The sequence below is a fragment of the Carassius auratus genome, chromosome 31 (assembly GCF_003368295.1).
Source record: "Carassius auratus strain Wakin chromosome 31, ASM336829v1, whole genome shotgun sequence".
Taxonomy (NCBI): domain Eukaryota; kingdom Metazoa; phylum Chordata; class Actinopteri; order Cypriniformes; family Cyprinidae; genus Carassius; species Carassius auratus.
In genome coordinates this window covers 859772-873966 of record NC_039273.1, presented here as the reverse complement: position 1 = coordinate 873966, position 14195 = coordinate 859772, and the positions used below count along the sequence as shown (strand labels likewise).

At 36.9% G+C, this 14195-nt stretch overlaps 1 protein-coding gene across 3 annotated transcripts in view; it reads left to right on the top strand.

The window, feature by feature from the left end:
• LOC113050133 (solute carrier family 12 member 5-like) overlaps positions 1-14195 on the top strand; it is an 88730-nt gene that overhangs the window by 33518 nt on the left and 41017 nt on the right. The window contains exon 1 of one of the 3 annotated variants that reach the window (XM_026212833.1): positions 13105-13472. The exons of 1 other annotated variant lie outside the window; for it this stretch is intronic. In XM_026212833.1, coding sequence (XP_026068618.1) covers positions 13418-13472 — 55 coding nt within the window. In that variant the 5' untranslated portion in view covers positions 13105-13417. Of the gene's footprint in view, positions 1-13104; positions 13473-14195 lie in introns of those variants that run through there. One more of the 3 variants, XM_026212834.1, reaches the window with a different exon arrangement.

Genomic DNA, 14195 nt, shown 5'->3' with positions numbered 1-14195 from the left:
TTGGTTCCTTATGTAACTAAGTTTCTGTTTCCAGTAATGTATTGTTGCCTGTTGGTGTGGTGTGATGATGCAGTAGTGTGTGTGTGTGTGTGTGTGTGTGTACACAGGTATTACAAAGAGAGGGTGACTTATGAGGACATAACCCATGTCCCCATTTTTCAAAATACTTATAAATCATACAGAATGAGTTTTTTTGAGAAAAAGTAAAAATGCACAAAGTTTCCTGTGAGGGTTAGGGTTAGGTGTAGGGTTGGTGTAGGGCCATAGAATATACAGTTTGTACAGAATACAAACCATTACACCTATGGGATCAACCCACTTTACACCAAAACAAACGTGTGTGTGTGTGTGTGTGTGTGTGTTCAGCAGCAGATCAGTGTGCAGTAGAGCGCTGTAGTGCTGGCATGCAAGCGTAAAGCACAGGCATCTCTCTTCCAGCCATTCTTTCTTCACAGTGTTATTATTCATCTGTTGTTTCCTCTGGGTATTTATAAACTAACACACAGCCTCTGAGAAGCACAGATCTCCAGAGTGCATCACAAACCTTGTACCACATCCCCAAAAATTGTTTAGCACCCTGTACACACTTTCCTACAGATCTAGAGACTCATGTGTGTGTGTCTGTGTGTGTGTGGTCGTCCTCATTTTGTCTTGTTCTTACTCTAAGAACATATCTTCATTCTCTCACGCCATCCTGCTCTTCAGCCCTTCATTTTAAAAGGTCACTCAGAGGTCATTTCTGTTATGCAGAACCTTTTGAACTATTTTTTTAAAGAAATGCTTGTATGATAATATTTTCCTAAAAGTGTATAATAGGCAGTCAAAAAACGTATTTTGAATGTAATTTTTTAGACAGCGACAAGTTAACAAGATGTAAAAAAGCATTTATTTTAATATAATATAATGTTTTTCTGTTGTTTATTCTAACAGGGTGGAAAATCTTAGAGGAAGACAAAATCGAATGTTAGATAAATATCTACATGTATATCTAAAAAAAAAATATGTTTAAAAAAAATGGCATAAGATGAAAAAACATGTTGATATGTGGAATTTATATTAGTCATTATTACATTTAATGATATATTTGAATATTCATTTGAATATTTAACTTTATGAAAAGAAAAAAAAAATCCAGTCCAAGTCATCCATTCATATATATAACATTTTTATGTATTATTTATTTATTCATTCATTTTGCTTGTGATCATAAAAAAACAACAACATAATATTACTTAAAAAAAAAAAAAAAAAAAAAAAACTAACATATATTGTTGTGTGCTCTAGTGTTATGGACATCATATGTTTTTTATTTATTATTTTATTATTACCCCCTGACCCACACACACACACACAGTTCTACGTATTTGTTTAGGCTGCATAAAACTTCAAAGGTTTTAACAAATATCATAAAAACAAGCATAGGTTCCAGTCTGAAAATATGTATCTCAATTCAGGAAAAGCATCAAGATGCAGCAGCAGACAAGAACGTCCATCTGACGCATGTGTATGTACACGAACATGTACAAAAACCTACAGATCGAATGCAAGAATGAGGTTTTGGGTTCTTAAGGTTACAGTATGTTTTTATATTACATGAACTCTTTTGGACAATTAGATTTGTAATTATAGGAGCCTTTAAAACAGGCTGATTATGAGTGTAGTTATGGAGGATAGCTATATGGTACAGTTAAAGAACAAAGCATGCTTACATTTACAAGTCATGTATAGTGTCTGTGCACTGCTGGTGTGCCAGAACCTTTGAAATTAATCAGCAGCTACTTCATTTCATGCTAATTAATGCTTAATAATCTAAATATGCTAAGCAGGCCAGTGATGTGAAGTTACGGCACCAGAAAACCTGTGAATAGTTTTTCATGAAGAGAACAATTCCACAGTTCATCTTAATGTTGAGACTATTAAATTGACCCAATGTATTGTAATTGTCAAACCCTGTACAGTTTCGGAGAAGCTGCAGTATGCAGGGAAACAAACGAATCATTGAATCATTTTATGACTCTTCAACTCTTGCTCTAAAGCATGCAAAACTTACTAAACTCCACATTTGTCTTCCGTGTCTCATTAGTACCTGTTCCTGAACGGTCGTGGGAAGATATTGAGACAACAGACATATCATAACCCATGAGGGCTGCTTGGCCCGGCTGCTCGCTGGTAAATTAGTTTAGATGAATGTGCTTTTAATTCGAGTTTGTTCTTACCCCCGTTTGCACAGCAGTTTGACCCGAACAGATGCTCATGCCAGCAGACACACGTTCTGCTCTCTGCACATGCAAACCCAATTTCCCTCAGATACGCACGTTAGACTTTGATGGGTGATCATTACTGCTACTTATTTCTTGCACTGTGTGCGTGTATTTGTGAATGTATATAAACAAATAGTCATTTGAATTTGAATACGTTTTAAAAAAAGAGCAAAAATGCAAGAAGTTTTAATCATTTAATATACAATAAAATTTCGTAATTAATATTGCCATAATATTTTGACGTTTTATTTTCTCAAAAGTTATTTAAAACATTAAAGTAGACACTTGTATTTAATATGCTTTTGTATTAAATCAAATAAAAAAGTAATTATAAAAAAAAAAATGAAATGAAATATAATGAATATTATAAACTACACATTTTATTTTATTTTATTTTATGTAAAGTTCATGTCTTTTCATAGAGTATCCAGCAGGAAATCTAAACAGGAAATGGTTTGTTTTAATAACGATTGGTGTTCAAATTTTTTGTTATAAATATTAATGTTATTAATATTTTTCTTTAACTAATATTTCATGTTATTTCATTTCATTTCCATGCTGTGTGTTGACTGAAAGGTCAAACAGTCAAACCCCATTCAGAAATGAAAATGTTTAAATGGTCGTCTTTTGCTCTTATGAGTAGTTTTTGAGTGTCCCACTGTGAATGTTGCATTGTTTCACACTGCTCAGCCTCCAATCGGCTCTGATCTTTTGAGAAACAGTTTGATTTTGTTTAATGTTTAAGATTCACAGACGTTGTTCTCAGTCACTACACTTGCCAAGACGCATTATCCAGTAAATCCCCAGGATCCCTTGTCTAACGCAGTCAATTTTCACTCTGTGGTCCTGTCCTGATGCAGTCCGGTGGGTTTTGATTGAGCTGATTTGTCGTGACACAGTTTTGAGAGGTTTCTGACATGTTCAAACATGTGGACGTGTGCTCTAAGACATTGCAGCCTTTGCACTATCCTATGTTCGTCTGCTCTCGATGGCTGAAGTAATGAAAAGTATCATTCAGTGCGCGCATCATCTAATTACGGTTTTAAAAACTGAATTATATTGAAATGCATTTTGTTTGCTCTGAGCAATGAAAGCATTACTGTAACTTCTCTCCTTGTCTCAGATGTGCAGCATTCAGGCCACCAATACCACATCTCCAGAATATGATGAAAATTATAACAGATGTGAGAAAATAATTGAATTGTATAGTAATTTAAAATCTAGATGCCAAAATACATTTTGTTGATATGTGGAGTTATGGCAGGAGTTGTTGGTTAAAAGGTACAAAATAAGATCCTGAACAAGCTTTTTGAAAGATTATAGATTTCAGGTGTGACTTTACTCTACTTTAGTAGTGTGAAGTGTGAAGTTACTTTACTTAAAAGCTCTTTGATAAAATGACAAATCAAATTAACTGTATGGATTCAGAAGTCCCCAGGTAAATTTCAGCATTTTCTGGGTATCTTCATTTTATTGATTCGACTACAAATCCGGTGATATTTTCAGTGTTTTTTATTGAGTTTGTCCATCATATTGCAGAGTGGTTTTAAATTGATGGTCAACTTGATTTGCGTCTTAACCTTTACAGATATTTGTGATTGCAAATGGAAAGTCCAATGAAATATAACTTGTTTAGCACCTGGATTACATGATCATGTCTGTCTCAGCCAGCTTGACCTTATTATCATTGTCCCTTTCCGCAAACTTATTCTTTGATTTTTGGACATCCTCTTTTTCTTTTTTGAACATGAAACAACTATAGATGGTCATTTTACACACATGTGAGAAATGAGTTTTTCAGAATCAACTGCAGTTCTGCTTTATGCAACTTAGTAAGTGTAATCAGTTTTACTCAGACTGGAGTCATTTAACTAATATAATTCAAATATGTGCCTTGTTAGATAATTGACTACGAGGTCTTAATTTGTCACACTTTAGCCCTTGATCAAAGCCAAAATCGTCCTATTTTTCTGCCAATAATCTCCGCCAAGCTCAATACTAATTGCTCACACTGCTGTGCAATTTATTTGCTGTCAAACTGTGACTTCTGGTCATACAAAAAACCTGTCGGTTTACTCTACTGTCATAATATTTGCCCTTGTGTCTGATCCAGTACACTTACACACTGTGAACGGCTCGTTCCTGCCCTATATATCCACATCTGCGTTTGTGAGACACAGATATTTGCCCTCTTTTCCAGCACCTTTGGGAAAAAGGTTTCACAATTTTTGGTAGGGCTCCAGTTAAATAGCCAAACACAGTAATTGTACAAATAGCTGATTGCATTGCATCCTAAAGCATAGAGCGACTGGATAAGAAGTGTTCAAGAGATGTTTAGTGTAATTAGCAAATAACATGTTTGGACGAGCGAGAGCGGAGTCATAACCCGATGCAAGCAAGAACCCTACAGCTGCTCGCTTTGGGTTTCTCGATGCATTTTCCGTGTGATTTTTGTGCATGTGTGAGTAAAGACAGGTCAAAATGCCTGCGTCCGACAAGTAAGACTGCTTGTCTGAACAGGAGACCCATTTGTATGGATTTCTGAGTGCTTATAATGACTACACATCCCCCTGAGCTCAACCAGGGAAAAAAATGCCCTTTATTACTGTTCTACATGCAAATGCCATATGCAAATACAGGTTCATTAGATCTTCTCCGGATCCTCCGCAGACAGTTCAGTTTTTCTCATAGATTATCGTTTTTCCTTGCCCTCTTTCTGTAGGGGGAGAAAGTGGGTCAACTCACACAAGTAGAAACAAATAACAAAATTAGCCAATTAGAATTTTTATTTTATTTAATTTCATTATATATACATGTTAAATAGGTACGCAAAGCAGTGTCGGCTATGTCGTAGCACTCCATCTGGGCTTTGTTCTCTTTGAGAGGCTGTGGCCTGAAGAAAGGCTCTGGCGCTCATTTGATGATGCTTCACTCTGGACGGTTTTCCCTGGGAAAAGATGCATTGAACTTGGAGCAGCTGTGTTTGCTGTCAGCGCCTCCAGGTACTCTCATGCTCCTTTGCAATCTTACAATGTAAAGTAATTCTCACGGGCAGCTCGAGTTGCTTTGGAGAAAGACGTTTATGAAGCTGCAGAATTCATGGCATAAATTTTTCATGGAGTGCATAAAATTTGCAGGATGCTTTTCATTGTGCCTCAAGGTTGAGATAGCAGTATACTATATACTATATATATATGTATGTATGTCGCATTTGGACCAATCACACACAGAACTATTTGTTATATTTAACAAATAATATCTAACGTCCCCGCTTTTATCTTCTATATGCAAATTGTTTTATTGTTTTGGAGCGCACAAGCTTATAGATAACATCAAGCTTAAAATATTCATACTAATAGCCAAAAACTTCAATGGTGACTTTTAATAGAGAGAGAGGGAGTATTTAACTAACAATATAGTGGCCTATTCAGGGCATAAATTATCCATGGGTGCAGTAAAATTGGCGGAAACTCTTCAGTACAAGATGGAAGTAATGAATCAGAGTCCTTACCACGTACAGAGCACTCGCACATGCCTGTATGAGGCTCTCCGACATTAATCAAGCATAGATCGCCAGTCCTCTGCAACTCAAGGGTATGATTAGATTTGTTTGTGAGAGCGAAGGACAATTTCAGTGCAGTCAGTTCAGAGAAAACTATTTGCACTGCAGACAGCAGGATCTCCGTCATTCGACTAAACTCACTGATAGGTAAGCAGACAGACAGCTAGATGAAAGATTGATGTAAAATCGGCAAATTTTATGCAGTTCTCACATTGAACTTCTCAGAGTACATCAGTATCCGTATGCCAGTATCTCAGGGTGTGTGCAATTGCGTACTGAGTCCGTATAAAGGTTAATGAAGGGGGTTTGTGCTCCGGGCACATTACATCAACATTATCTGACTTTGAGTGCTAAGCAAGTGAAGCTCAGATGAATCTAATGAAGAGGAAAGTCATTAGGAGAGAAGCTATCGTGCTGCGTGCTCTCCGTTCCTCAGATGTGATAGCGGGGGCTGTGATGGACGATTGTTTGCTGCTTTATCACACTTTGTATGTTTGATTTCCCAGGGCCGTGACTCAAGGGTAGGTGGGCATTGACTCCCCCTCACCATATGCACGCGGACCCGAGAGCTCTCTAATTCAATTTCCACATGACATGGTCGCCCATCGTTTCAGTATTTCGAGTGTTTGTCAGACAGCGTGTTCATTAAGGAGCAGCCCTGAGCTTTAATGTTGCTGCTTAGTCATCAACTTTAGAGAATCTCAACCCGGAAAGAATGGATCCCAGAGTCGCACCCTGAGCTTTTATTGTCAGTCGCTTGCTAATTAAGATTGGCTGCGAAGGTTGTTTCAATCACCGAGGTCTTTTTCGTCGGCATGTGCACCAGTGCACAGTGATGAGTGCTTTAATGAGCTTCCTGGCTCTTCACCAATGCTTCGTGGTTGTATATTCAGTCCGGATGTTGCTTTTGACTGGAATGGATGGGTGTTTAGGGGTGTTAAATAAGATAAAATGACCTCTGGTGTTAGTAAAGAATGGGTCAAAGTAGATCACAGTTTCAAAATGTCTGGATTTTGTCAGACTGTTCTTTACTAGTATCGCACTTATTATTTGCAACGTTAAACCAGTTAATGCCAAATATTTGATAAATGACTTTTTAAAGCCTCCACATAATTAACATTATCAACAGTTTCCTGAAAAACCTTTTTGGCATTTTGCTTGGAAAACCTTGCTCATATTGATAAAATTATAGCAAGAATAATATAATTTACTGGATTGAAATAGATTTTGTTTGCTTTATATTTTATAACAGTTTGCCTACCAAGCATTTTAATATTTAGAAAATTACAATTACATAATATAAGTAAATTTAAATAAATATTGGATACAAATAAATAAATATAGTTTACTTTTAATTATGACATTTTTATATATGTTCACTTCATTACTTTTATTTGCATTAAAGCACTGTTTCCAATAATAAGTAAAATAAGTGCTTTAAAGAATATAAATAAATATAAATTAAATAAACCAATATAAGTGCTTTACAAATGATTAAATACATATTAAATAAATAAATAGATAAATATAAATTTCAAATGACTCACACACACACACACACATCTTATAAACAGGCACTTGACAAAAAAATCAATTTATCAGTCATCACTTCCCAAATGAATTCAGCTGGTCATCTGGTTAATGCCATAAATTAATTATAGCAATAAAATAAAATTTTTAGCATGAACAAGAACATGAACAACATCACATCAGACCACAAAAATTCCACTATTACATTTCCCTTACACACAATTTCCAAAAGTGCATTCATGTTTGCAATGTTACATTCATTTAGTTGACTAGTGCTATGCGCTGTATTAACAAAAACAGTAATGGCATGAATAAAAACAACAACACTGACAAGCTATGCAATATCGCGTTCATAATTGAAGTCAAAAATAGTATAATAATAATAAATATTGCATTGAAATATTGTTTCTAAATAAACCAATATATAAACCGATTTTTGTCAGACTTTACAAAGTTATTTCCAAAATTGCACTGATATTTCTCCTAAATCAATGTGGAAATTGCGGGGGAAAATGTCTGCTGACTGTGTGGGTTTGCTTATATGTGAATAAATGTGCCCACACGAGAGGTCTTATGTTATTCACTGTAATGTCCTTGTGTAAGTAGTCTGTGACTCTGAGTCAGCGCCGCAAGGCAGTCAGGTGTGTAAATGGCGTCATGTAACAGGCCTGTGTCAGTGCTGTGTGTGTGTGTGTGTGTGTGTGTACCACCTATGAGCTTCAGCTCCCAAACCAACCCAGCTGTGTGACGATGCCACCTGATCCTGCCCTGCTCTGTGTACAACAACTCTCACTACTGAACCACAATCCTCAGTGCTTGGTTAAGGCCCCGGGGGGAGACAAACTCACCTGGAGCACTGTGCATCTGACTCATTCTGTCACTTTAAATTGATTTCGATTGGTTAGCAACCTAGCAGATGACAACCTGAGCTGCCAGCCCATTAGTTAAATGGAATATAAAATAATATTATATTATAAATTATATCATTTTATATTATTAATAATGAAGTATATTCATTTATAAATATATGGAGCTGGCAGGTGTGTGTATATGAACTATGTGTGTGTGTGTGTGGGTGGGCATGTTTTTGTGACATATCAGGACACAACTTTGTATGACATGGCCATGACACAGGTATTACAAGGAGAGGGTGACGTATGAGGACATAACCCATGACCCCATTTTTCAAAACACTTATAAATACAGAATGAGTTTTTTTTTTTTTTTTGAGAAAGTAAAAATGCACAATGTTTCCTGTGAGGAAACTTTGCGATAGAATATACAGTTTCTACGTCATAAAAACCATTACACCTATGGGATGTCCCCACTTTTCACAAAAACAAAGTGTGTGTGTGTGTGTGTGTGTGTGTGTTAAAAACTTATAATTAATATGTATAAATATGTATAATTATATTAATTAATGATATATAAAGTATCATTATAAATTATATTTATAAATATATACTTTATATTAATGTATAATTATTTAAGTGTGTGTATGTATGTGTGTGTGTGTGTATCTCTATTTATGTAAAAGTATTATATTTAATTAATAATATATTATAAATTATATATTACATAAATTATTGAAAATTATTTATAATTCATATATATATATATATATATATATATATATATATATATATATATATTTATATATATATATATATATAGTATTATTATTATTATTATTATTATTATTATTATTATTATCATTATTTATTATTATTATACTATTTTTGACTGCCACAAAGCAGAAATTGATATGGCAGTTTTAAACTGACCCTTAAATAAAGTTATATTTGATCATTTAAAATGCATACCATACATTATCATACACCATTATGTTATCATTATTGCTATTGCAAAATTGCTGCTGCAGATTTGAATTATGCTTCAATCATTGATCTTGATGAGAAATCTTGTTTAATTAATCAGAATAACAGTTTCTACCACATAGATGATCAAACAGTTGAAGAAATTCCATAGACTCCAATTAAAGTATCCACCACTGCATCCTAGCACACCATGGCAACCACCTACAGAATTATGGTGGTGTCTTTGCACACATATGAAAAACATGCCTTACATTATACGGTTCCTGTGTACAGTGCCTGTTTCTTCTCCATCCCTATCGAGGCACTTGGTTTCTGAGCCCACTGTGTCATAGATGTGCATTCAGGAGAGCCCAGTGCTGACAGCTTTTGTAATTGAGTGCTTACAGGTCACAGACCATTTCATTTCAGAGTCTTTCTGACAGCTCCCAGCCCAAAAATAGCCCATTCCAGCTGAGTTGCCTGAGTCGCTTGTCTTGTACGGTGGCGTGGAATTCAGAAGGAGTCATACAACGTACAACGAGAGTATCTTGCAAACCTCCATCAGACAGTCCCTCAGTGTGTGTGTGTGTGTGTGTGTGTGTGCACTACTAATTCCTTGCCTTGACTAATTCAACATGTTTGTTTTTTACGGTCACATGTTGTGCTATTAAAGTGCATGGCGATATTATCCAAAAATAGTCGCTTAATTATAAATCCACAAGAAAGAGACTGAATAGTTGTAGGTGTAAATGTAGCAAACAAAATGGTAAAGCAAAAAATAGCCTGCAAAGACTGAACAGAACAGGAAGTATAAATAAGTAGACTAATGATAATCAGCTGCAAATTATGAGTAATCATAGAAACATATCAGTATTTAACAGAAACTAGGAACTGAGAACTAAACAAGGCAGGAAAACAGGAACAGAAAGAAATACAACCGATAGTCGCTAACTGTGAGAGCAGCTACCCCTCCTGGAAGGTGTGTCCTCATGCCGCAAAGAGTCCATTTTAGGTGGGAAAGAGGGGGCTCTGGAGGAGGACACAGAGTACATGCAGGACAGGGAACCAGGGGAGAAGGTGGATGGAGAGACCAAAAGAAGGTGAATCAGTGGAAGGTGCCATGGAGGAGCCAGGTGTTGGTCCAGAGACCAGCCAGGACGAGGCCCCAGGACATAGTCGAAGAAGGTAGGAGCCATGGTTGAAACTTGTCAGACAACACTCTGGGGACAAGCGATGGAGACGGATCCGATGGAAGTGAAGAGCCAGGGTGACACTCAAGGTCTGGAGGGCCAAGGTGGAGCTGACGGCTCATGTGAGCAAGGCGGAGTCGGGAGCAACTGAGGAGAACAACGGTGGAACTGGAAGGAAGGAGAAGCCGGATGAAACTAGAGGGATCCCATAAATAGAGGAAGGTTGACGACTGACCAAGGTGTAGCCAGAAGGATGAGGAAGCCTGGTGGAGCTAGTGAGAAGAGGGGCACAGTGGATAAAAGGAAGCAAAGAGCCAAGGTACAGCCGATGGGTCGGCGGACCAAGGTGGAGTTCGGGACTCAAAGGCTGGAGTCTGAGACAGGGGAACCTCACACCTGAGATGGAGACTGGAAGGTCCAAGGCAAATCATAGCACCCAAATGGAATGACAGGAACCAGTGGAGCCATGGCTGAGGAACTGGCTGTTTCTAGAAGTTGGGAGAGGCAGGCTGGTGGGCGGTGGGGAATTAGGAGAACCAGAGCTATGTTGAACCAGTAGTGACTCAGAAGACATAGGAGACTCAGAAGATGTTGCAGAAATTGGTTACTACCTCCCCAAACCAGACTATTAAATCTTTAATAACTTCTTTAAAAATGTCCATAAGTTCCTCTAAATAGTTGCCAGTTGCAGAACTCCCTTAGTGGTGGGAGTGTAGATGGGGCTTCCCTCCGAGCCGTCGATCTCCACTGGTACATTCAGTGTTGTCGGCTTACACACCCTGTTAGACGCTCCGACGACCTCTGCTCCAGGGCGATGGCATCCCAATCCAGCACCCAATCCAGAGATTGAAAGGTCCTCCCTCAAGGACCTTTTCCCCAGACAGCTTAGCCTTTGTCAAAATGACATTGCGACAAAATAAAAGGTTCACAGGCAGCTGTCTGGGTAATGCATTAGGTAAAAAAGATCTAAACAGTCCCTAATGTGGTCCTCAAGGTAGCAATCCTCTTGATCCTGGCAGAGGAGCTTGACAGCAAGCAAATCCATAAAAAAAAAGGACAAAAGAAAGAGAAATGCTCACAAATACTCACTTTGTGGCCAGTCATTTTGTCACATGTTATGTTATTTAAAGCGGACAATGGAGGAGTATTATCCAAAAATAGTATTTTAATCATATATATATATATATATACATACAAGGAAGAGACACTGGATAATCGTAGGGGGAAAAGTAGCACATACAATAGTAAAGGAAAAGATAACCGGCAATGACTGAAACGAAAGGGGAGTATAAATAAGGAGACTAGTGAATGAGTAACAGCTGCAAATCATAAGTAACCATAGAAAAAAAACAGGACTGAACAGGGAAAACAGGAACAGAGAGAATTCCATGACTGTGACATATACCTTGTAGAGTTCTAGATTTATATGAAAGGCTTGCTGAATATTAGTTTGTTTGTCATTGGGTAATATTAATGTTGATGATGGTTGGTGATTGTTTTGGCACCCAAAGAATTCTAATACACATAAAACATTATTTTTTATTGCACAAAAAGATACAGTGTAAGATAAATATTTTCTAATTAGTGATGTGATTGAACTAATTGAGGTTCTTTGAGTGGGACTAATTGATTCAGTAATTGATTCACTGATTCATAATTGATTTATTGCCTGAATTTTACGCAGATTCATTTGTGACTCATTTGTTAAGACTATGAATCTGATTTGATTCACAGTCTTAAATAAAAATAAGCAGTCATCATGAATAAGGATCCATTACCTGCTGTAGAAAATAAAAAAATACAGATTACAATAGTGACTCAACTGAAATCACCTGAGATTAACAAGCCAGGTGATCTTGTTACCGCTTCAGTTTCAATCTCTTTCTCACTTCAGTTGCATCGGGACCCAACATATACACAAATACATATAAGATGACTTCAGAATAAGAGCTGCTGTGCTTTGGATATCCCTGAAGACTCATTGTAGAGTTGCTGATTACATCGATTGTGTTTAACAAAACAAATTTGCCAGCACAGAATGCACTTATTTGGTGACATGAATGGCTGAAAGATGATTTTGAATAACCTACGTACAGTAGATAAATGATTCCTCAGGAAAGGAGTGTGCATTTACACACAAAAAAAAAAAGCTTCCACCAATGAATGAAGGACTCAAACCAGTAAAGGCTTGACTGTTCAAAACCACTCAGAGCACCCTAGCAACTGCAAGGCAGCATTCTTAAATCACTCCGAACACCTTAACAACCACACAGCATCATGCTTAAATCACTTAGAGTACCTCAACAACACCATAACAACTGATTAAGTCACTCAGAGCACCTTAGCATCCTCATAACACGTTTTAATCACTCAAGCACCTTAGCAACCCCACAGCAACATGCTCAAAGCACCTAAGCAATAACATTTTAGTGTAAAGTTTTTCTTTTCAGGATGCCTAGATAATTTTACTTACTAAAACAAGATATTTTTTTACATTTTATTTATTATATTATTTTAGAATAATTATATTTAAATTGTAATTTTAAAATTGTGAAATATTATTTAATATTTAATTATACCATATTTAATATTTTAGTTTAAATATTAATTTTTTATTATTATTTTTATTTTTCATTCACTGTATTTTATGTAAATATTGTGTCAGCCACTATGAGAGCATGTGTGCATGGATACCCATGTGCATGAGAGAGCGAGTGAGAGAGAGAGAGAGAGAGAGAGAGAGAGAGTGTGTTCCATCATCCAGAAAACTCCAACCACTCTGAGCTGTCATACCCTCCTCCTACAAAAGAGAGATAGAGGGGGAGTCACACTACAGCCAAGAGAGGAGAGGAGAGCGTGAGAAGAAGAGAATCAGAGGAGAAAAACACGCATCTCGTTCCATCCACCTTTAATTTCCTCTGGGCTCTTGGCAGGGGAAGGCAGGTGCGCAAATCTCTCCATCTTTTTCTCGCACCTCTCCTCGTTTGGCCGTTCTTCTGCTTTTCTCCCCAAAGTGGAGGAGAGTTTTGCGGAAGCGAAGGGATTCGCAGACGCAGGATGGTCAACAACCTGATTGAATGCGAGGAGGAAGAGGCAGCCGCCAACAGTCAGGGTGAGTGGAGGAATCTCTCGCGTTCTCATCCGCGCTCGATCGCTCACACACACCCACTCACGCTGACAGAGGAATGGTCAGTACGGATGGAGGGAGGGAGGGAACGAGGGAGGGTTCGAGCGGTGGGCTCTGCTGTTGCTGCCCACCACAGGTCCTCTCCTGTCTTACTGCATGGCTGCTGTGAGTGGAATAGTAATAGGCGATTATAGTTGTGTATGTTCATGTAGCAAGCCGCACCGTGTGCCTTTGTGTTTTTAAGCATGGTACACAAATGCAGAAAGCTTCAGTGAAAGGAGAACCTCTCAATACCGTCATAAACAGTCAGAACACCTCTGGTAGAAATGTAGATGCTGTCATAATGTTTTAACCTGTCTCTCTGTTTTTAACCTTATCCTAAGGTAGCGTTTAAAGTGGTGGCTGGTTTAGTACTGTTTATTTCTACAAGATTTAATTTTTTTTAATTTTGTTATATAATAATAATAATACCTATTATTATTATTATTATTATTATTATTATTATTATTATTATTATTACTATTGATCTTATTATTATACGTTTTGATTTTATATTATTTATTATATTATTTTGTATTCTTTTTCAATTTAAATGAATCATGTAAGTACTATGAATTAATACTGGACCTATACTATTAATTTTATTTTATTAATTTTTATTTTTATTTCTTTCTTTTAATTTTAATTTTCTTTTTAATTACTTTAATT